Source organism: Hyaena hyaena, unplaced genomic scaffold, assembly GCF_003009895.1.
Source record: "Hyaena hyaena isolate Hyena2069 unplaced genomic scaffold, ASM300989v1 scaffold_12, whole genome shotgun sequence".
Classification (NCBI taxonomy): Eukaryota; Metazoa; Chordata; class Mammalia; order Carnivora; family Hyaenidae; genus Hyaena; species Hyaena hyaena.
The window spans coordinates 6,442,112-6,465,814 of NW_024080644.1; the positions used below are offsets into that span (position 1 = coordinate 6,442,112).

The 23,703-nt window shown below is 35.8% G+C and overlaps 1 protein-coding gene across 1 annotated transcript in view; it reads right to left on the minus strand.

The window, feature by feature from the left end:
- Positions 1 to 23,703, minus strand: part of CFAP47 (cilia and flagella associated protein 47) — a 500,885-nt gene that overhangs the window by 257,976 nt on the left and 219,206 nt on the right. Inside the window, exons 36-39 of the mRNA XM_039256279.1 lie at positions 23,490 to 23,624; positions 18,877 to 18,992; positions 5,024 to 5,174; positions 3,011 to 3,099 (exon numbers count right to left, since the gene is read on the minus strand). Coding sequence (XP_039112210.1) covers positions 3,011 to 3,099; positions 5,024 to 5,174; positions 18,877 to 18,992; positions 23,490 to 23,624 — 491 coding nt within the window. The remainder of the gene's footprint in view (positions 1 to 3,010; positions 3,100 to 5,023; positions 5,175 to 18,876; positions 18,993 to 23,489; positions 23,625 to 23,703) is intronic.

Below are 23,703 nucleotides of genomic sequence, written 5' to 3' on the forward strand. Positions count from 1 at the left end.
TTCTTCCAGAAAATAGAATAGAAAGGATGGTTTCCCAGGGCACCTGGTGGCTCATTCAGTTAAGCATCTGACTTCAGTTCAGGTCATGATCTCACCATTCATGGTTTCAAGCCCTACATCAGGCTCTGTACTGACAGGTGAGAGCCTGGAGCCTGCTTCTGAGTCTGTGTCTCCCTCTCTCTGCCCCTCCCTCATTCATACTCAGTCTCTTTCTGTCTCTCAAAAATGAATGAACATTAAAATATTTTTTAAAAAAGGATCATTTCCCAAATAATTCTCAGAAGCTAATATTAATGCCAGAAAAAACAAAGTCATCACGAGAAAAGGGTATTACACCATTAAATCCTATGATTGTAAGTGTAAAAACTTCAAGAAAATACTACCAAATCAAATCTTACCACATATAAAATTATTATATAGCAAGAAATAGTTGCATTCTACAAAGGAGGAATTTGAGAACTACTAATCTGGTAGACAGAGGCACGTGGGTGAGTCCTGTCTCTGTTAAATCTAGGTAGGGTTGCCATTTTGGTTAAAAGTAATGATAATTTTGCTTAAAAAATGATCAAATATGGTCATTAGAGTGCATATAATTTTGAGGAAAACATGGAAAATTTCATTTTATTGTAAGTTATGTTTCATACTAGATTGTTAATAATTAAATTCTGGTTGTTTAAGTGTAACATATATTACCTGCCAGTCAAAAAGAATGAAATCTTGCCATTTGCAACAATGTGGATGGAAGCTAGAGAGTTTAATGCTAAGCGAAAGAAGTCAGTCAAAGAAAGACAAATATCATATGATTTCATTCATATGTGGTATTTAAGAAACAAAACAGATGAACATAGGGGAAAGGGAGGCAAAATAAAACAAAAACAGAGAGACACAAACCATAAAAGACTCTTAAATACAGAGAACAAACTGAGGGTTGCTGGAGGGGTGTTGGGTGGGGCTAAATGGATGACGGCATTGAGGAGAGCACTTGTGATGAGCACTGAGTGTTATATATAAGTGATGGATCACTAAATTCTACTCCTTAAATTATGAATACACTGTATGTTAACTAACTTGGATTCAAATAAAATTTTAAAAAGTATAACATTAAAAAGTCGGTCACTTACTGTTATGTTTATAATATAAAAAAAGATGCCATAAGAATTAAGTGGCAATTAAATTTCCTTTCTTTTGTAATGCATTATTTTAAAATGTTAAAATACATGCCTACTGTAAAATACTGACTTAATAACTTTTGTAACTGGTTTTAAAAGTTTGAGTTCATGGGGCACCTGGGTGGCTCAAGTGGTTAAGCATCTGACTTTGGCTCAGGTCATACTCTCACGTATATGAGTGTGACCCCTGCATGGGGCTTTCTGCTATCAGCACAGAGCCTGCTTCAGATCCTCTCTCCCTCTTTTGCTCTGCCCCTTCCCCCACTAGTGGATGTCTGCATTTATATGCCCATTGCCTAAGTTTGAGGGCCACATTCATACGAAGGTGGAAGGAGTCAAAATTCCCCAATTAACAATCTTGTCTTTTACCAAACCATTCACCTCTCATAAGAAGCAACTATTTTAATTCAATCTCAGATAAACCATAGAGTAACAATAAAATATTACAATTTTTTGAAAAACATACAACTGTAATCATCTAGCAATTCCTGGAACTTTAAGATTTCCTTTCAGCTCTACCAGTAGAATGTAAGACTAATTATGTTTAATCTTGATGTCTTCTGAAGAACAGTCATTTGGTTCATTTAAGGGCATATCTTAATATTGGATTAATGTTATATTTTCTGACATTTTTTGTTTCTTGTATTCTGATATAACTCTTTAATAAAATCACAGTAAATAAGACTCTCCCTCACATGAACACAGGAACCATAAATTCACCAATAATGGTTTTTTTTGTTTCTTTCTTTTGAGAGAGAGCAAGAGAGAGAGTGTGAGCAGGGGAGAGGGAGAGTGAGAATCCCAAGCAGTCTTCACACTGCTAGTGCAGTCACATGCAGGGTTCAATCTTACAACCATGAGACCTTAACCTGAGCTGAAATCAAGAGTGGGAAGCTTACCTGACTGAGCTACCCAGACGCCCTTCACCAATAATCGTCTTAACAAAAAGAAATTGTTTTGTCAACAAGAAATGATTATTAATAATAAATTACCAAAAGCCTAGATACACAGTAATTGAAAAACTGGAAACTACGAAATACTAAAATAATAAGCATACATACAACTTCTACTGTCAACACAAGTATTGTTGAGGATCTGATCTCTAAAGCTGACGGAAACTGCACAACTGAAGCATGACAGAGGTATCACAGACCATCTTCTCCCTCAATATGTAAGTTCATAAAGATATTTGCCTATTGTGACCTTAAATAATATTTAAGCATTTTATTGTCTTTTCATCTCAAATCTGTGTTGTTGTTATTAAATCTCCCGATACACAAATGCATGGTTAAAGTGCAGTTTTCATTAACCATGATGCCTTAAATAAAAATCCATTTTCTGTTTGAATCAATAGTTCACTTTTTGAAATTAACAGATGGAATAAGATTAGGAATTTTAAAAAGTCTATTAATTATAACTTTTTAAAGTAATCTTTATACCTGATGTACGCTCAAACTCACAACCCGGAGATCAAGGGTCGCACGCTCTACTGACGGAGCCAGCCAGGCGCCCCATGATTATAAATTTTTTAAAATTAATAGTACATCTCAGCAAACAGAAAGCTCGTAGAGAGAATTCAAACATTTGGTATGATCAATCTTTTAGCTTTATATAGATCAAACAGCATGTCAAGAAAAATAGATTTATCTTCATTTTTTGTTCTATTTTATATGATGATACTCATAAATTTACTGTGTAACATATAATATTTACTGTGTAATATGTGTAATATCAACACCAAGTTTCCCCCCAGAATGGTTCATGATGAAAAGAATTACTAATTTCTCCTTAAGTGTGGACATGACTAATTGTAATGAAATTATATGAAAACAATAACTTACCTGAAGTCTCCAGCAGTATGGAAGGGATTTTTAACCTTTACAGTGATTTCTTTCCATGTATAACATGGGGATTTGCAATTTATAATTTCCTGAAGTAAAAAAAAACAACAACACTTCTATATGAAAGTAACAAAAAAGAGTACCATGAATTGCCATTATAAACTTACGGTATCTAAAAGCCTGTTTAAATATTATAGTGATATTAATTTATATAATTCCCCTTGTCCCACAAATATTGTACTGCTAAAATCTGGGTGGGAAAGAACAAAAATACATTTCACCACATCGCTGTATTTTGCTAACAAGTGAATTATTTGTCACAATAGTGTCTCCTGAATTGATTTCCTTAAAATTGGTTTTCTTAATGACTGAGCATGGTTTCACATCAGCAAGTCATATATATACCTAATATACGTGACATAAGGAGGAGGCAGAGTGTACGAGCACACGTAGAGTTCTGTGAGTACATGAATAGCTATGTAGGAGTGTGGCATGCCTGTGTTTATAATGTGGTGGCTACACTGACATATTTGTACTATTTGTACTATAATAAAAGCACGGGGGCACCTGGGTGTCTCAGTCAGTTCGGTGTCCAACTTCAGCTCAGGTCATGATCTCACAGATCATGAGTTAGAGCCCCACATCGGGCTCTTTGCTGACAGCTCAGAGCCTGGAGCCTGCTTCACATTCTGTGTCTTCCTCTCCTCTGTCCCTCCCTCACTCATGTTCTGTCTCTCTCAAAAATAAATAAACACTAAAAAAAAGCACAAATATAAAACTAAAATCCCAAACTATCTGAAGGACTTCCATGGAAAATAAGATTCTAGGAATTCTACACTTTTAGATCAGTCAGGTTATTATCTTATTTTATTTCTCCCTTATTATCCAATCCACTCCCTGGTTTACTAAAACCATGAGTAGCCAGATGGAGAAGGAAAGAGAGACTGCATGAGCTTCAGGTGTAAGCTGTTCTGCACCAGAACCATGTAAATGACAAGCTAAAATCTCCCACTTCCCACAAACACATATGGCAAAGCAATGTTTTGTTCCAGAGAGTTCATGTGAGAGGGTTGGGAGTATAAGAATTTATTAATTGGGAGGAAATCTGAAAATCACAACATACATCTCAGCGATAATCAAATGTCTTCTTCCTGTTCTGGGTGTCTATATCTTGTAAACCAGTCTGTCCAGTTGAGCATCTTAATGCTCTCCCTATACAAATGGCCATTAATAGAGTCAGTCTCTTTATTTCCTATTCAGGCCAATGCACACCCCAAATTCTTTATAATCCACGTGCAAATTTGGCGATATAACAAGTTCACTTCTTCTTTACTAGACATCCATGGTACAAAATAATAGACAAAATAACAGATATAAACAGGCAATGATAGTAATACCACAACCATTTTATAGAAATTTTAAAAATCCTCCCTCATCCTTTGAGATCTAAACAGAATTCCGTCTGGAACATTATCACCTCTCAATAAATGTTAGTCTTAGCGTTATCTTTAGAATAGATTTGATCCACAGGATATTCAAATTAAATTGATGAATGTTCCTATCAGAGAAGAGAAACATTTTCTTTGCTGCATAAACTACCAACCCTTAATTCAAACAATAGCATAGACAAAAGCCAAGGTACTGCTTTACCTTAAAATCACAAGTCTCCAAGGCAGAAGGGAATGTAAAGTTGCTATGTGTACAATGAAAGACTCCATTGTGAAAATAACAAATATAATCCTAAAAATCTGACCTTAAAGTAACACTTGATACAAGTCCTTTCAAATTCTCTTAGAAAACTGAAGAATTATTTCCAAAGAAAACGTATCAAAGCAAGAATATCAGATACAGGGAAGCCAAGAATTGTGCATATGTAAGTATGTGCACGTGTCAATACACACACCATCTCAAAGAACAGTTGCTAAATAGAGATAAAACTTGGAGGAACAGCTGTGCTTGGGACATTCCACGGCAAAGAGAAGCAGACATGTAAAATAGGGAAAATTTACTTACAATGGCTTTAAAGTTGAGGACTTCACCCTTAAGAGCAAAAGTAATTGTAGTGCCTCTTACTCTATGCTTAGGTTTTGAAATCAATAGCAGTGAAGCTTCGGCAGGATGTAGAAAGCGACTGGTGAATTTCACAGTGATATTAATTTCGTTTCTATTGAGTAAAAGAGAAAATGGGAAATATTTTATTGATGAAACACAGTAAGTATCGCTTCAGCATAGATCACGTGCCCAGTGCCCACATCCTGCAATATACTCATTTCTACAATAAAATTAAAGACTGATGCGGATCTCAGCAAGCCTACAATCCAGTTACTGTCATAAGTTAAAGCATCTTGATCCAATCTGTAAAATCTACAGTTACCTTCAAACATACATATAATCTACCAAATTCTGGATTTTCAGTTAGCCACAGGAAATCATGAATGCACTTTTTTGTGAAATTCTTAGGACACTTCTGTGCTACTGTTTAGGCGAACTCTTAGTCATATCACTGGGTTTTTTTCACATGGAGGGAAAAAAATGAAAAAGACTTAAGAATTCAAAAAATACTTAAAGCCATGGTTGAAAATGAAATTTATATCTGGAATCAAAATAATGGTATATAAATAGCAGGATTTTTATTTGAGAGAAACACATAAACAAAAGAAGGAATATAGAAAGCCATGTCTGTCTCCCTTAAACTTCCACTTTCTAGTCTAGAACACAGTAAAATGGTAAGGAGTCTATGGACTTGGGGGAGATTTCACTTACTAGTTCATCAGGTAATGACAACACCATGGCATCCAGGCAATCTAAAACTCTTGGCAGAAAGTCTGTGATCCTCAGGTAGCAGGAGAGCATGAAGGCAGGGGAAGAGCTCTTACAAGAACCTTTCTCACATGCCTCCCTACTGCCCATGAGAGAGTGTCATCAGTTTCTAACTGCTTCCTATGAGGGTTGCTACCTAGCCCCCTTCAGGGTAGAGTTACAGACTATAAAACTGCTTAGGTGCAGCATGAAATTGGCTGTCGACAGCACAATGTCCTCTTACGTACGATGCATTCATCAACAAAAGCCCTTCTGATGTGGTATTACCCTGCACAAGGGACATGGGGATCTAGCCCTTTTAATTTGTTTTGTTTTCACAGTTTATGTAAGTAATGAAATCCTCACATAAAACAAAAGGTCTCACTGGTTTTTGTTTTTAAGATTTTTTACATTTATTTATTTTTGAAAGATAGAGACAGACAGAGCCCAAGTAGGGGAGGAGCAGAGAGAGATGGAGACACAGAATCCGAAGTAGGCTCCAGGCTCTGAGCTATCAGCACAGAGCCCGACACGGGGCTCGAACTCACAAACCATGAGATCATGACCTGAGCCGAAGTCAGATGCTCAAACGACTGAGCCACCCAGGCACCCCGAGGGCTCACTGTTTCTTAACTGGCTAAATCTTTCAGCCTAGCCTTGCCTTGCCACAACTGTGAGTGAAAAATCATAGGGAAATTTTACCTTTACTTTTGCTTCGACTTTTAGCATACTTATCACAATTATTCCTTTCACAAACTATCACCTACTGCTTTCTCTTAGGATACCCTTAGTTGGAAGCAGAGATGGGAATAGATTCTCTCAGTGCTCAACTTTGGCTTAACTTCCCCCCAAATCCTTGTGGAATTGCTGTTCAATGGGTAAGTCTAGGAAGCAGCAAAAACTAAAATGAATTAAAGATTTTCAAAATCAATAGAAATACTCTCAAAATGGCTTTTTAGGGAAAATTACAACTCACATGTCACAGGAGTGGGAATGGTTTTTACCCAAATATGTCATCACTAATCTCCTCAATTTGTACAAAAGACATTTTGTTGGCCATTATGAAAAGCTCATGGACTTGAATTTAATTAAGAAAAAAGAATATTTGACCTTGAGATCTTTTTCAAAAGCTCAAACTCTGTGTTATGATACCTGTGAATGACTTAGAATTTTCATTAGATATTCTAAAATTCATCATTAGACCAAGCCATTCATCCATCCATGCATTCATTCAATTAATATTTATAAAGAATTTATAATGTTAGAGGCACTGTTTTTGATTTTGGGATACAGTAATTAGAAAAAAAACTCACACAATTCCTGATCTCCTGGATCTTACATTCTATAGGGCAAACCAGATATTAATTACACTGTCATAAAATAAAAGTGAAAATTACAAATTTATGTATGGGCTAGGAAGTGATATGAGAACATATAACAGGAAGTGTAGTACAGTCTATCTAAAGAGTCAGAGGAAAGGATATGTTAGGTGGGATATGAAAGATGAGAAGTTATCTAGAATGAGCAGGGGAGGAAAGAAAGCATCCAAGGCCTCTGCTCTGAGGAACTGTGATGTATTTGAAGATTAGAAAGCAAGAGGGTTAGTGATACAAAATATATCTAGGATCCATCTCTGAAAGGCAACATGTTGAGATATTCAATCTGTATTTTAACAGTAATGGGAAGCTATGGGAATATTTTAAACAGAGGAGTGATATAAGCAAATCTGCATTTTAAAAAATTGTTGCCATTCTAAAGAGGATAAATTACAGATAAGCCTTTTAGCAGCCTATTGTCGAAGTGCAGTTTCAAGATGATGGTACAGTCTTTTCATCTGAACTCTGAGCTTTGGTGCAAAGTTGGAACAAAGAGCACCCCCTTGGACCACCCAGGTCAGATTCCCCACTGGTGATCCAGATAGTACAAACAAGTAACAAGGATCACCACCCACAGCACTCCACCCGCACTATAGTGAGGGCTGTCTGAAAAGCATGTTTGGCGACACTCATTTGGAGAGGAGAGATTGGGATGTCGCCATTTTTCTCCCCATCAACAACATGGAGGGGCTTCAGGAAACAGGACAGTGGCAACAAGTGGAGGCGGGACCCACTTAAACCAAACCCCATCCCTCCATGCCTGGTAACTACTTATCCACCAGAGTGAGAATGACACTGACTGAACGAGACAGCCTCTCCTCCAGATCAGCACAGCCCCAGGTCCCAGGCACCAACAGACAACTATCCTGTGGTTTTGTATGTTAGTCTGTTTTTCTCTATTTTTCTCTTCTTTTCTTTCCTTCTCTTCTCTTTCCCCTTGCTTTTCTTTCTACTCTCCTCTTTTTTCTTCCCCTGGTGGAATGTGCCTCATACTTTCTGATTTAATTTTTGGTCGATTCTTATTATATAAATATTTTCTCTTTCCTTTTTCTGTTTATTCTTTTTACACCTTTTCTGTATCTGATTCGTCTTTATTTTTCTTCTCTCTCTCTCTCTCTGTGTGTGTGTGTGTGTGTGTGTGTCTCTCTCTCTCTTTCTGGATTAAGCCTTTACACTTTCTTTGCTTCTCTGCCTGCTCATTTTTTATTCTGTCCCTGTCATTTCCCTCAATGTATGGGATAAGGCGTCTTCCTCAACCACTTTTTCCTTCATTCCAGTGTTAGTTTAAAGAACAAATCAAAGCACACCTAGTGGAAGGTCAAATCCACCACTAGGAGCAGTAGGATAAAGCAACCAAAGATGCAACATTAGAGTGCATGCAACACATGCCAAAATCACTTGGAGAAGTGCCCAGCTCTGGACAGTGTGTGCCCCTTTTTAATATAATAGTACTTGCAGGTACAGGACTCATGACAAGCTATTAAAACACATAAAAGACAGAAACATAGCCAAATGGTCAAACAGGAATTCTTCTCAAATGAAATTCCAGGAAGAAATGACAAAGAATTGCACAAAATAGATATAAAAAACATATCCGAACAAGAATTTAGAATAATGGTCACAAGACTAATAGCTGGGCTTGGAAAAGCAAAAACAGCAGAGAATCTACTGCTGCAGAGATCAAGGACCTAACAAATACTTTTGATGAATTAAGAAATACTGTAAGTGAGTTGCAAAATATACTAGACGCAGTGATAGCAAGAGATGGGAGAAGCAGAGGAGAGAACTGGTAAAACAGAAGATAAAATGATGGAAAATGATAAAGGTGAGAAAAAGAGGGAAAGAAAATTACTAGGCCATGAGGGGAGAATTATAGACCTAAGTGATTCAATGAAATGAAATAATATCTGTATCAAGTTGCAGAAGAAGAAGAGACAGGGAAAGGGGCAGAAGGTTTATTTGAACAAATTATAGCAGAGAACTTCCCTAATCTGGGGAAGGACACAAACATCCAAGTCAAGGAAGCACAGAGACCTCCCTTAAAAATCAACAAAACAGGTCAACACAACATATCATAGTGAAACTGGCAAAATACGAAGATAAAGAGAGAATTAAGTAAGCAGCTAAACAAAAGGGCTTTAACAAACAAGGGGAGACACATAATGGTAGTAGCAGACCTGTCCAGTGAAACTTGACAGGCCAGATGGGAGTGGCAAAAATATTCAATGTGCTAAATAGGAAAAATATTTAGCCTCGAATCCTGTATCCAGCAAGGCTGTCATTCAGAATAGAAGGAGAAATAAAGGCTTTCCCAGACAACTAAAAACTAAAGGAGTTCAAGACCACTAAACTAGACTTGCAGGAGATACTAAGGGGGACTCTATGAGTGGAAAGCAGCAAAGACTACAAAGGACCAGAGATATCACACGAGCATGAAACCTACAGATAATACAATCACAATAAATCCATAATTTCAATAATCACTCTGAAAAGAAATCAAAAGACATAGCACATCAGAATGGACTAAAAAAAACTGAGCCATTGATACGCTACCTGCAAGAGTCTCATTTCAGACCTGAGGACACCTACAGATTGAAAGTGAGGGGGTGGAAAACCATCTGTCATGCTACCAGATGTCAAAAGAAAGCTGGAGTAGCCATGCTGATATCAGACAAACTAGATTTTAAAACAAAGACTGTCACAAGAGATGACGGCATTATAGTTTAATTAAGGGATCTATCCATCAAGAAGAGCTAACAATTGTAAATGTTTATGCCAATATGGTAACCCCAAATATAAAAATCAATTAATTACAAACGAAAGTAAATGTATAGAAAACAATACTGTGATTGTACGAGACTTTAATACTCCACTTGCAGCAATGGACAGATCACCTATGCAGAAAATCAATAATGAAATCATGACTCTGAATGACACATTAGACCAGATGGACCTAACAGATATATTCAGAACTTTTCATCCAAACGCAGCAGAATAAACATGCTTTTCAAGTGCACATGGAACATTCTCCAAAAGAGATCATATACTGGGTCACAAAGCAGCCCTCAACAAATATAAAAGGATTGAGATCATACTATGCATATTTTCACATGATTATGCTTTGAAACATGAAATCAACCACTAGAAAAAATTTGGAAAGTCTCCAAATACATGGAGGTTAAAGAACATCCTACAAAAGAATGAAATGTGTCAGCCAGGAAATTAAAGAAGAAATTAAAAAGTATATGGAAACAAATGAAAATGAAAACACGACAGTCCAAACACTTTGGGATGCATCAAAGTCAGTCTTAAGAGGAAAATACATTGCAATCCAGGCCTATCTTAAGAAGCAAGAAACATCCCGAATACAGAACCTAACCTTACATCTAAAGGAACTAGAAACACAGCAGCAAAGAAAGCCCAAAATCAGCTGAAGAAGGGAAATAATAAAGATTAGAGCAGAAATAAACAATGTAGAAGCCCCCCAAAATAGTAGGACAGATCAATGAATCCAAGACTTGGTTTTTTGAAAGAATAAACAAAATTAATAAACCTCCAGCCAGACTTCTCAGAAAGAAAAGAATGAGAACCCAAATACATAAAATCATGATTTATGAAAGAGCAGAGGTCACAACAAACAGCACAGAAATACAATTAACAGAGAATACGATGAAAAACTATGCCAACAAACTGGACAATCTGGAAGAAATAGATAAATTCTTAGACACCCACCTATCTATCATAACTCAAACAGGAAGAACTATAAAATTTGAATACTCTCTTAACAACAAAAGAAATTGAATTGGTTATCAATAATCTCCCAACAAATAAAAGTCCTGGGCGAGATGGCTTCACAGGGGATTTCTACCAGACATTTAGGGCAGGTTTAATAATTATCCTTCTCAAGCTGTTCCAAGAAATAGAAATGGAAGGAAAGCTTCCAGACTCATTCTATGAAGCCAGCATTACCTTCATTCCCAAACCAGACAAAGACCCCACTAAAAAGGAGAATTACAGTCCAATATTTCTGATGAACTTGGATGCAAAAATTCTCAACAAGAAACTAGCAAACTGAATTGAATAATACATTAGAATTTTTCATCATGTGAAAACTATAGAAAACTTATGAAGGAAATTGAAGAAGACACAAAGACATGGAAAAACATTCCATGCTCAAGGATTGGAAGAATCAATGTAGTTAAAATTCATTACTACCCAAAGCAATCTACACATTCAATGCAATTCCAATCAAAATTGCACCAGCATACTTCTCAAAACTAGAACAACTATCCTAAAATTTGTATGGAACCACAAAAGACCCCAAAGAGCCAAAGTAATATTGAAGAAGAAAACCAAAACGGGAGGCATCACCATCCCAAACTTTAGCCTCTACTACAAAGCTGTCATCATCAAGACAGTATGGTATTGGCACAAAAACAGACACATAGACCAATGGAATAGAATTGAGAACTCAGAATTGGACCCAAAAGTATACGGTCAACTAATCTTTGACACAGCAGGAAAGAGTATACAATGGAAAAAAGACAGCCTCTTTATTAACAGATGGTCTGGGAGAACTGGACAGCAACATGCAAAAGAATGAAACTAGATCATTTTCATACACCATACACAAAAATAAACTCACAATGGATACAGGACCTGAACGTGAGACAGGAAACCATCAAAACCCTAGAGAAGAAAGCAGAAAACAACCTCCTTGAACTCCACCGGAGCAATTTCTTACGTGACACATCCCCAAAAGCAAGGGAATCAAGAGCAGAAATGAACTATTGGGACCTCATCAAGAGTAAAAGCTTCTGCACAGAAAAGGAAACAATTAACAAAACTAAAAGACAACCAATGGAATGGGAGAAGACATTTGCAAACAACACATTGGACAAAGGGTTATTATCCAAAATCTATAAAGAACTTACCAAACTCAACACCAAAAAACAATCCCGTGAAGAAATGGGCAGAAGACATGAATACACACTTTTCCAAAGAAGACATCCAAGAGACACATGAAAAGTTGCTCAACATCGCTCCTCATATCAGGGAAATACAGATCAAAACTATATTGAGATACCACCTCTCACTGGTCAGAGTGGCTAAAATTAACAACTCTGGAAAGAACAGATATTGGTGAGGATATGGAGAAAGCAAAACTCTCTTGCACTCTTGGTAGGAATGCAAGCTGGGGCAGCCCCTCTGGAAAACAGTATGGAGGTTCCTCAAAAAATTACAAATAGAATTACCCTACGACCCAGTAATAGAACTATTAGCAATTTATCCAAAGGATACAGGAGTGCTGATTCATACGGGCACATCTCCCCCCAATGTTTATAGCAGCGCTTTCGACAATAGCTAAATTATGGAAAGAGCCCCAATGCCCATCAACTGATGAATGGACAAAGAAGATGTTGTATATATATATGCAATGGAATAGTACTCTCTCTAAAATGTGTAAACATTAAAGAGATAAATTTGGTAAAATCAATGGGCCTTGGTAACAGATTGGATCTCTCTTAAACAAACAAAAAAAGAAAAAGAAAAAAAAAACAGTTTAGAATGACCAAATTCTAACTAACATGCATTCAATAAATGAATTTATGGACTTATACTCAAATCCTATGAAACACATTTTATAATATAGTATCCATTTGACGAGGTCAATGGCTGGTTTTAGGACAATGAAGATTTGAGCCTGTCTTGAATATAGATGTTCCTTCTGAAATTTTGTAGTCATACTGAGGCATGTAAATGATAAGGATTCCTTCCTGAATGTGTTAGAAAGTTCCAAATCAAATGTTTGGTACAGTTAGCTACGTGTCTTAGGTCTCTAAAAATGTGTATAAATATAGGCTTCATCTTTATTTTCTTACTTTTTATTTTCTTTTTGTTCCAATTGCTTCCCTCTCATAAAAAGAAATATTCTTAATGGGGTGCATGGGTGGTTCAGTACGTGAAGTGTCCTACTACAGCTTAGGTCATGATCTCACATTTGGTGGGTTCGAGCCTCTCATTGGGCTTTGTGCTGACAGCTTGGAGCCTGGAGCTGCTTTGGATTGTGTACCTCCCTCTCTCTCTGCCCCTCCCTGCTCCTGCTCTGTCTCTCTCTTTTAGGAATAAACATAAAAGAATTTTTTAAAATCCTTGGTATTAAATGTTATCTTGTAAGCTATTTTTACTTGACTTTTGGAATAGATGGAAAACAATTTATAACATATCAAGGTCAATGCTCATTTGGCTCAATGAGCATAATGAGGAAAAAGAGAAACAAGAATGGTTTTCCAAAAGTGTACTTCCACTTTTATGCAGTTACTCTATGGTGGTAGCTAAATTTAATCATCAAATTAGATGCAAAAGTAAACATGCTTGTTTGTATGTTGGTGTAGATGTTTAATCATTTCTATATACATGATTTCACTGGGAATTTAAGTCCACATCTGTCAGAAAGAGCCATTATTAATCATGATTTAGACAGACTCTAAGGATATGATATATATATAATTATATAATATATGATAATGAAAATGCTACAGAATTTTTTCTGAGCCCTGTTTGTAAAAACAAAAGACTATGAATTTACATAGTCTAGATAAAAGGATGCTTAAAAACCACCTAATAACAGTATGTATGCCTACAAAATAAAATGCATCTAGAAAAGGGAATAATTATTTTCCATATATATCAACAATCAAGCACTATCCCTTCTGGAAACCGTTCTGTGGTTAACCCAAAAACACGTAGGTGCTATTTTCCAGTTCCTTCTAATTCTATACACACAACACAAATAAAACAATTATCAGGTACCTGGGTGGCTCAGTCAGTTGAGTGTTGGACTCTTCATTTCACCTCAGGTCATGATCTTATGGTTTTGAGATCGAGCTCCGCATTGGGCTCTGTTCGTGGAGCTTGCTTAAGATTCTCTCTCCTTCTCTTTCTGCCCCTCGACTATCATGCTCTCTTGCTCGCTCTCTTTCTCTCTTCCTCCCTCAAATTATATCCTCATTGTGTATTTGTTGTAGGTACTCTACTAGACTAGAATCATTTGTGACTGGTTTTGACACATTTTCATCTAAGATCACCAGCACTTCAAATTTAGGTGGGGGAGGGGGGCAAATCCACATTGCTTTCTTTATGTTCCACTTACAGTATTAGGTGTTTTGCCTATATACTTATATTTATTATTGGCAAAACTGTGGGTAAATATTCTAATCCTTTTTACAAATAAGAAAAATGAGTCTGGATCATAGAACCTGTACATATCAGTATCAAACTCCAGCACCTGTTAAATGACATGACAGCAGAGTTCTAGACCACAATGGCATCTGAAGTCCAGATTTATCATCTAAGAGAAATATCATTAAAATTATAAGAAAGAGATCTTTTTAAAAGCTGCTAGTTAGAGGAAGCTATCAATGAGCATCTGAACAGAGGTTAATAAAGGAAACAAAGCTGCCCTGTAGACTCCTGGAGAGGCCATTTCCAGAAACGCCCACTTACATGGAGGGCAAGATGGGGTTCAGATAATCTCATTCTCCGCAAGGCCAGTGCAGAATGCAGGGCAGTTGGGCATAAAAGCAGAATATTTTTCATACTATAGCAAAAGTTTGTGTGTACAAACAGAACCACAAAATATTTTTCTATTGCCATATTATTCTATATAAATGGGTAAGTAAGTATCACAAGTCATTAGAGTAAATCCTTAAATAGGAAGCACTGAAATCAAAATAAACATTAAAAATTGACCTAAAAGGAGATAAAATAATGTAAGTAAGAGATGAGTATGTGAAAATCAGAGACATTTAAGAAGATACTATAACCCCCATTTAAGAAGAGGATGCTATGAAACACAGATACTCAATCAAAATGAAAGCACTTATAAATATACATACTTAGGAGATTCTCATTTTCTCTCTCCCTAAAGGAAACAGCTGGAAAAGAAGGCTTATTGATAAAAAGAGGAAACAGCAATGAGATAAAAAAAAATACTATGATAAGATACACAGAGGATGCAATTAACAGGTTCAATATCCAACAGCTACAGGTTAGAAAATGCGAACTGTGAAAAAGGAGGGGAAAGAATTACGAAAAAAATAAAGAGAATTTTCCAGGGTTTATGAACAATAACTTCATGGTTAAAGGACTCCATCTGTACCGAGACAGTAAATAAAAAAAGACCCTCTTTGATGCACTCTGGATCAATATCATAACACAATCAGAACAGAAGATCCTAAAAACTTCTAGAAGTGTTGAGAAAGAGAATTATAGTAGACTTTCTCATCAAAAATACTTAATACTATGAGGCAGCAGAACAATTCTCTTAACTTATAAGGAAAAAAATCTTTTCAACTTTAAATAATAAACCAAGCAAACTATAAATCAAGTGTGAGAGTAGTAAAAAAAAAAAAAAAAAAAAAAAGCTTAAAAATGGAAAATCTTGGAAACTTTACCTCTCCCATAAGTTAGTAGATAAGAAAGAAAAAGGTCCTAATTTCTATTCAAAGAGAAATAAAAATGTCCAATATTGACAGCTCTTCAGCAGGTCTGGAAAGCAATTAGTGCAAATAAAAAGGAACAGGCAACGTTCTCTAGAAAGTGACGTACTTGAAGGAAAGAGACTTCAAGGACTATATGCATACCTTTAGAATTTTTTAATATTCTCAACTTTAAAAAGAAGGAGTCAAAAGATATTTTTTATTCTGACGGTATAAGAAACACTGATATAATAGATTTTCACTCCTGAAAAAGTAATAAACAGAAGATAAAACTAGTGATGTTTGGAGGGAGGGCAATAAATCTGGAGAAGTAAGCAAACTAGATCATTAAATATTATAGCTATACATCAAGCGATTATTTATAAGGTTGGTATAAGAAATATATTGGCAAAAATAATATAGATTATTTCAATTTATGGAGGTAACTATGGGAAGAACTAAAATGAGACATAAATGAAGGAGTGAAAAGTAGGAGGCTCAAGAAGTGGAGAAAGATTTGAGGGGAGGGGGATTTGTTTTGTATTTTTAACTCCACTTCATATTGACTTATTAAACATGTATAAGTTAATTTTGATTAATAACAGATAAAGTCGGCAACAAGAATATAAGTACATGTGTAACATGGGGGAAAAATGATATATTCGTGATTACATGTGTGAGCAGGTGGACACGAATATATGGTCAGTTAGTGTGTACTTGGCATGTATTAAAACTTTATAAAGCTAATATTTATAAATATGTATACATTTATATCGAGCATAAATGGTGCAATGGTCAATAAAGAGAAAAAAAGGCACACTGCTGAGAAGTTAATAGGAAGTAGCCTGTTGGGTTCACCCAAGTGAAATATTTGCACAAACGTGCTTGTGGAAAAACAAAAACATGGATCTTTAGGATTGCTTATGAATAGTCAAAGCACATTTTATTGAATGTTCTGTATGCATGTGATACATACACACACGCACACGCTCACAAATACACAACATGTACCAATGTCAAGTGAGTTAAGTGTCAGCTCTGGATTTAATCAGCTGGTTCTGAATCTCCACTTGACCATTTAAGCAGGGAAAATTGGGCAAATGATCGAATGCCTCTGCCTAATGTCTTCTTTTGGAAAATGGGGACACTTAGGCTGTTAGGATGATTAAAGACGAAAAGGTACATGAAGTGCATGTTATGAAGATTTTGTACATACAAATGTTTAATAAGCATTAAGCATTTTAAAATTTACATATATAATGAGTTTATTTTGTAAATATTTAACTAGGCATATGTTATAATAAACACACATTTGTGCATATAAAAAGACCAGAAAGAACTGAATTGATAAATTAACTATGTTTATCTGATGGGGTTTTCAGTGATTGTTGTTTCCCATTTATACTTCTCTGTAAAAAATTTTCAACATGTACAGGTTTTAAATTTATAATAAAGACTATAAATGTCAATTTCATTAACTGAAATATGATCTTAAGCTAAAATATCACAAGTTTAGTGTGGCTGTTAGGAAGAGTTTCTACCTAACGAGAGCTTTGAAATACTGGAAGGGTCTATTGGGTCTATAAGTGGAAAAACAATGGTGAGGGGAATGTGAAACCTTTTCACTTGTATCACCTATTTGAAGGGCAGAAAATGGATCTCAATTATCAAAATCCTGAGGGGAGAAAAATGGGACTATGACAATGTTTAAATTAACTTGTATTACTACAGTTGTGCTTTATAACAGACATGTAAGAAGTAGAACTTAGAAAATGGGTGGGTTGTTTTTACAAGGAGTTTTATTCTAGTCATTTAGTTTATAATACAGAAACAGGTAAGTGGAGAATTGTTTTCCTCAGATTCAATTCAGTCTGGATATAGTACCAATCATGAATATGCAGAATTTATAAATTGTATACTCCCTAGCCTGCAGCAATAACTGAAGAAAACAAACTCAGGCTAATGACACAAGCCAGGGGCATTGTTGCAAGTGGGTTTCTGGGTATTTTAAAGCAATTAAAATGGCCCTTATTTTCAATTATTTCGGTGTTTGATACACTAGAAGTGATAATAATTGCAATATGAAAAGCAACTCAGGGTTAATGTATAGTCAAAAACCAAGAAGGTAACCAGGTGAAGTAACTTTAGTAGTTGTAATCCGAAACGTTGCACTGGGAAAAAAAATCAAACTAACTGAATGCAAAGGTGATGACTAAAATTCAAGGTGGTTAAAGTCAGTGGTTATTACATTTGTGAACCTCTGAGATACTAACATGGCTGTTCTCTTACGTCCTTGTATTTTGTAATAAGAATATTTACCATCATTGATACTGTTGACGTATCTAATAGCATTTGTTGATCTGGGAAGAGTAATATATTATGCTCATATTTAACTCCTCAAGACTACATTCAGGGGGCTTCATTTGTACTTTATTTCAGAAAGTAGGAGAGTAGTGGAAACATTAAAAAAATGAATCATGAGAACAGAATCAGACAGAAATGAGCCTGTAAAGAAAATCACTACAATTTGGGTGTATGTGTGTGTGTGTGTGTGTGTGCATATATAAATAGATATGCATACATACATACACACACACATACTCATACACACACCCATACATATAAACACAAAGACAGTGAAGGGAAAGAGAGAAATGGCAACACTGAGGGTATCTTTGGGGTAAGATCATTAGTCTTTCACTTTTCTTTGTGCTTCATACTTTCATAGTTTCTAAATTTTCTGCAATGAGCACATTACTCAGAAACAACTATAAAGAACATAAAAAAAACTATATAAAATGTTATATATAACCTATATAGAATATACTTATTTAAATAATATAAATATATATATATATAAAAATTTAGCCCACACTGGTTCAAGTTTCCTACAGGAAACAGAACTGCAGTACATACTCAAACAACTTATAGTCTAATCTCTATGCCCATATGCAAGCAAAACAAACTAAAACTAAAAGCATACATAAAAAGCAACTGTTTTATTTTGTTGGAATCGTTTTGACACAATTGGTGAGGAATCCCATCAACATATATATAATTTATCTGTCTGAGTGATGATCTTTTCATTATATATAAACCAGTTAAAAACAAAACCAGGTTACTCTTTTAAAAATCATAATACACGTTAAAGCTCTAGGGTTGAAATTTTTGGTGAAATAAATTTTAAACAGAAAAAAAACAGAACACTTACTTTGAAGGTATTGTCACAATGTTCCCAGTTTGGGAAAGGGAGAAATCAGCGGCGTCTTTCCCAACAATTGTAGCATTATACACTAAGGTTTTCAAGCTTGAATTTTTCAGTAGAATCTATATTGAAGAAAGAGGATAAGTAAGATCATGAATTTTTAAAATATATAACTTAACACTTATTTTCATCAAAGCAAGTTATACATTTTAATCATGAAAATTTTCCTAATGTGCACTCACTGGAGGAAAGCAGATTTTGTATTTAAAGATAACATATATATAGTTTAGCAAAAGAGGCAGGGAGGAGGAGCTTTCAAGCTTTTAAGCAAGGAAATAACAGATGTAAAAACACCTGATTATCAAAGACTTGAAATTCAGTTAGCAACTTGGATTTTCTTCTTACTGCAAAAGGAAATCTTTGGAGAATTTTAAACAGAGAACTTATATAATCCAATTTACAAAAAGAATACTCAGGCCGCATAATGTAGAAAGTATTATAAGGAGTGTAGGTTTAAATACAGGGGTCCGCGCTTAAAATTACAGTGGCCTTCACTAGAAGCAGCAGTATGGTGAGGGGATGACTGTCCCTTCCTTCCTGATGCTGAGACAAGGAGAGTATTTGTGAACGAGTTACTTCATTTTTAGAGAGACTATTTTGTGAAAATGTGAGTATCCAAGTGTTTATGGAGAATATAAGCGGGCTTACACACACACACACACACACACACGGAAGATTCCAGGTAATCATGCAAAGTACTGATTCAGAGCAGGAATTAAACATGGGGAAAATACATGACTGGCCAAATTAGAGTGACAAAAAAGTTGCCGATTGCAACTCAGGCAGTCCAGGAAGTACTCACAGATATCTGAGAAGTTAACAATTAGCACTATGTGTGATTGTAGCAACTTACAGTGACTCGCAGTGCTTATAATGACTTTCACAGAATACCATAGGTTTGTTAAAGATTAAATAAACTACTTTTATATTTCAATGAGAATTTTTGCTAACTACCAGGACAAGTATGTTGTTGATGAAGAGTGCCTATCTTCAAGTTCCCAAAGGATTTAGGGGTATCATGTTGCTTATCTGCTTATACAGATCAGTTATAATGGGGGCAAGACACACCCAGTGTGTTATTTTTTAAAAAATTAATATTTATTTGTTGTTGAGAGAGAGAGAGAAAAAAAAGTAAAAGTGGGGAAGGGGCAGGGAGAGAGGGAGACACAGAATCCAAAGCAGGCTCCAGGCTGAGCTGTCAGCAGAGAGCCTGACACAGGACTCAAACCCAAGAGCCATAAGATCATGACCTGAGCCGAAGTCGGATGCTTAACCAACTGAGCCACCCAGGTGTTCCCCGGTGTGTTACTTTTTATGTATGCATGGATGGATTTAAAGTATTAATGAACAGACCAATTGATTTTAAGTTCCAGATAACTAATTTCTGTTTTCTTATAGGAAATGTAGAAAATCATAAGGATTCCCTGTGAGCTCCTACTGGTTTATACTCCTGGAATTTCCATAACTGTATCATATATATCATATATCATATATATGACACAAAAGCATCAGGCTTACCTGTGGTCAGATCACTCCACCTAGGATTCCATGCCAGGGTGGGTAGGTGGTAAATGGGGATAAGGGAGAGCTGTTCAAGGGAAGGAAAGAAAGCTTGGGAGCCTCAATTTCCCTTTTGCACCTTTGCTGAGAAAAGCATACTTTCACTATTTAATACATATCTTTAACTGCTATGCTTCTGTGTAAATTTTGTTTCAAAATGGGGGTAGAAAGTTCAACTGCATTAAAAAATGTCTCAGAAAAATCACTGCACTCTACATTTTCTTTTCACTGATAACTCTATTTTTTGCTGGTTCTAGGATTCTGTTTCTATTAATGACATAAAGTGACAGAAATATATTTTCAATTATAATAGCCATTTCTTGAGATTCTTTTTTTTAACTTTTTAAAATGTTTTATTTATTTCTGAGAGAGAGAGACAGCGTGAACAGGGGAGGGCCAGAGAGAGCGGGAGACACAGAATCCAAAACAGGGTCCAAGCTCTGAGCTAGCTGTCACCACAGAGCCTGACGCAGGGCTCGATCCCACAAACTGTGAGATCATGACCTGAGCTGAAGTTGGTCACTTAACTGACTGAGCCACCCAGGCACCCCAAGATTATTCTTTATTCTGGAGTTAATGCACAGGGGAAACCTGTGCCAAATATTTTCAGCAATTTCCAAATCAGTGATTTTCTTCTTTTTAAATTGTTTTAATGTTTATACATTTTTCACACACAGAGAGAGACAGAGAAATGAGCAGAGGAGGGGCAGAGGGAGAGGAAGACACAGAATCTGAAGCAGGCTCCAGGATCTGAGCTGTCAGCACAGAGCTGGGCATGGGGCTCGAATTCGTGAACTGCGAGATCATAACCTGAGCCAAAGTCAGATGCTTAACCGACTGAGCCACCCAGGCGTTTGGCAAATCAGTGATTTTCTTAAATGAAATTTAAAATTAAAGCTTGTGTAATTGACAGTTTTTTTGCATTTAAATTTAATTTTTGTTATCTTCAAATGACATATTCTACATTGGTGAAAAATAAGTTATATTTGCATAATTTCATCTATAGTCTTTTTTTGTTGTTGTTGTTATTTATTTTTGAGACAGTAAGACACACAGTGTTAGCAATGGTGGGACAGAGAGAGGGAGACACAGGATCTGCAGCAGACTCCAAGCTCCAAGCTGTCAGCACACAGAGCCCAACGCGGGGCTCGAATCAATGAATGGTGAGATCATGACCTGAGCCGAGGTCCAATGCTTAACTGACTGAGCCACCCAGGCGCCTCAATTTCATCTATAATCTTAAGGCATGAACGTTACTTCTAGTAAAGAGATAAAACTAGAAAGAAATGTTTCTATTTTCATATGTGTTAATTTGATTTTTAACATAATTAAAATTTATGTTTAAACATCACCTTGTGTTATTAACTACTCTTTAAAAATAATGGCATATAAAAGGCATAAAGAAATAAAAACACATGGACAGAATTAGAGAACTGGTAATAATACCTAACAGTAATAAATCACTGCTTAATTTAATTCAGACTCCTCCTAACTTCTTCAACCTTAATCAAAACATTTCTAACTCTTTTGAAATTTTATTTTGAAGTTAAAAGACCTCTCCAGTATAATTACAGCTCTAGGCTTTGAGAGTCATTGCAGTTAAGGAATTATCAGAATAAATACTGACAAAGAGAGAAAAATATTATGAAAGGAGTCATACCTCAATGTTTACCAACAAAAAATCAGAAGGGGCTTTCCTTACCCTAAACTGCGCCCTTTACACTTTGAGACAAGAAATTGAGTTTTTCCAGATTTTTAACTGAATCCTTACTAACCATCACTTGTATCGTCACAGAGGCTACTGAGTTTTTCAGAGGTTGCAATTACAAATCAAAGATCACCAAGACATATCTTTTGAAGACCAAATACAGACAAGCTTTGTATCACAAGTATAAAACTACACCCTCCCAACTAAATATGAAGAGAAATACATGAAATAGTCTGAGAAAAAGGAATAAACATGATCTGACCAAAGAGGAAAAATAACTTTTGTAGAGAATAAGACTCTATCAGCCCAAGCATCCTCAGAAAGGAATAAGGAGAGACCTATAAATCTGGTTGAAGATTTTATGAACACCAGTAGTAGGGACAATCTTATATAAATATAAGCAATTTAAAATTGCATCCTAGGGGTGCCCATGTGGCTTAGTCATTTGAGTGTCCAACTCTTGATTTCGGCTCAGGTCAAGATGTCATGGTTTGAGTTTGAGCCCTGCATCAGGCTCTGTGCTGACAGTGTGGAGCCAATTTGGGATTCTCTCTCTTTCCTTCTCTCTCTGCCCCTCCCTCCCTCTCAAATAAATAAAATTAAAAAAAAATAAAATTGTATCCCAGAACATATTTCAAAACTGTAAATATGAAACAAGTAGCTTGAAAAACAAGGTCAATTATCCTTGACAAGATATTTCTCAAAGAGAACACTTGATAACTATGGACATATTTACATAAGTTTGTTATTGTCTCAAGGCTTCAAATTAAATTTTTGATTTTTTTAATGCAAAGTAAAAAATTCACTGTTACACATTTAACAGCTTCCACACACATAACATCCTTCAGTGGGAATTAGGTGGCCCTTGTTAGGAGCTCTTTACTACTTTCCTGTCTATATTGTCATCTGAACAAAATCTATCTGGATGTGTAAACTCCCTTAAGGAAAGATGAGTACATACAGAACACAAATTTCCACTTATGGTGTCAGTCCCCTTGTACATGAAATGTGTCCTGAGAAAATTTGCCCTTCAAAGTACCTTTCATTTTCCACCTCTGCAAACACCATTCGTCAAATGAATCAGAGTCATCATTTCATTGCTGGTGGTGGTTACTATTAAGCAAAAACTGTCCCTTTTACTCTGCTATACCTTTGGCTTAGAAGGAGAAACATTAACTAAAGCTTATCACATCATGTGGATACTTGTGTTAATTTTGGGTTGCAAAAGAAATTACTAAAACCCTTGGGAAGTGTTATTTTCCACATATTTCGGCCCCAATTCTAACCTTACCTGTCTCAGCACAGTGTCATGTAGAGTACAATGAAAGGGCACCACCTTCTTGGGGAGATACGTGGGGAGCCTTTCATACATGTAGACACAAAGCATGAGCATCAGGATTGGGTTAGGTTCACAGATGTCAGTGGCCTAGTTTCAAAAAAGTGAAATATAAATTAGAGGATATATAGATAGAATATATAAAAAGAGCTAGAGCAGTATATCAACT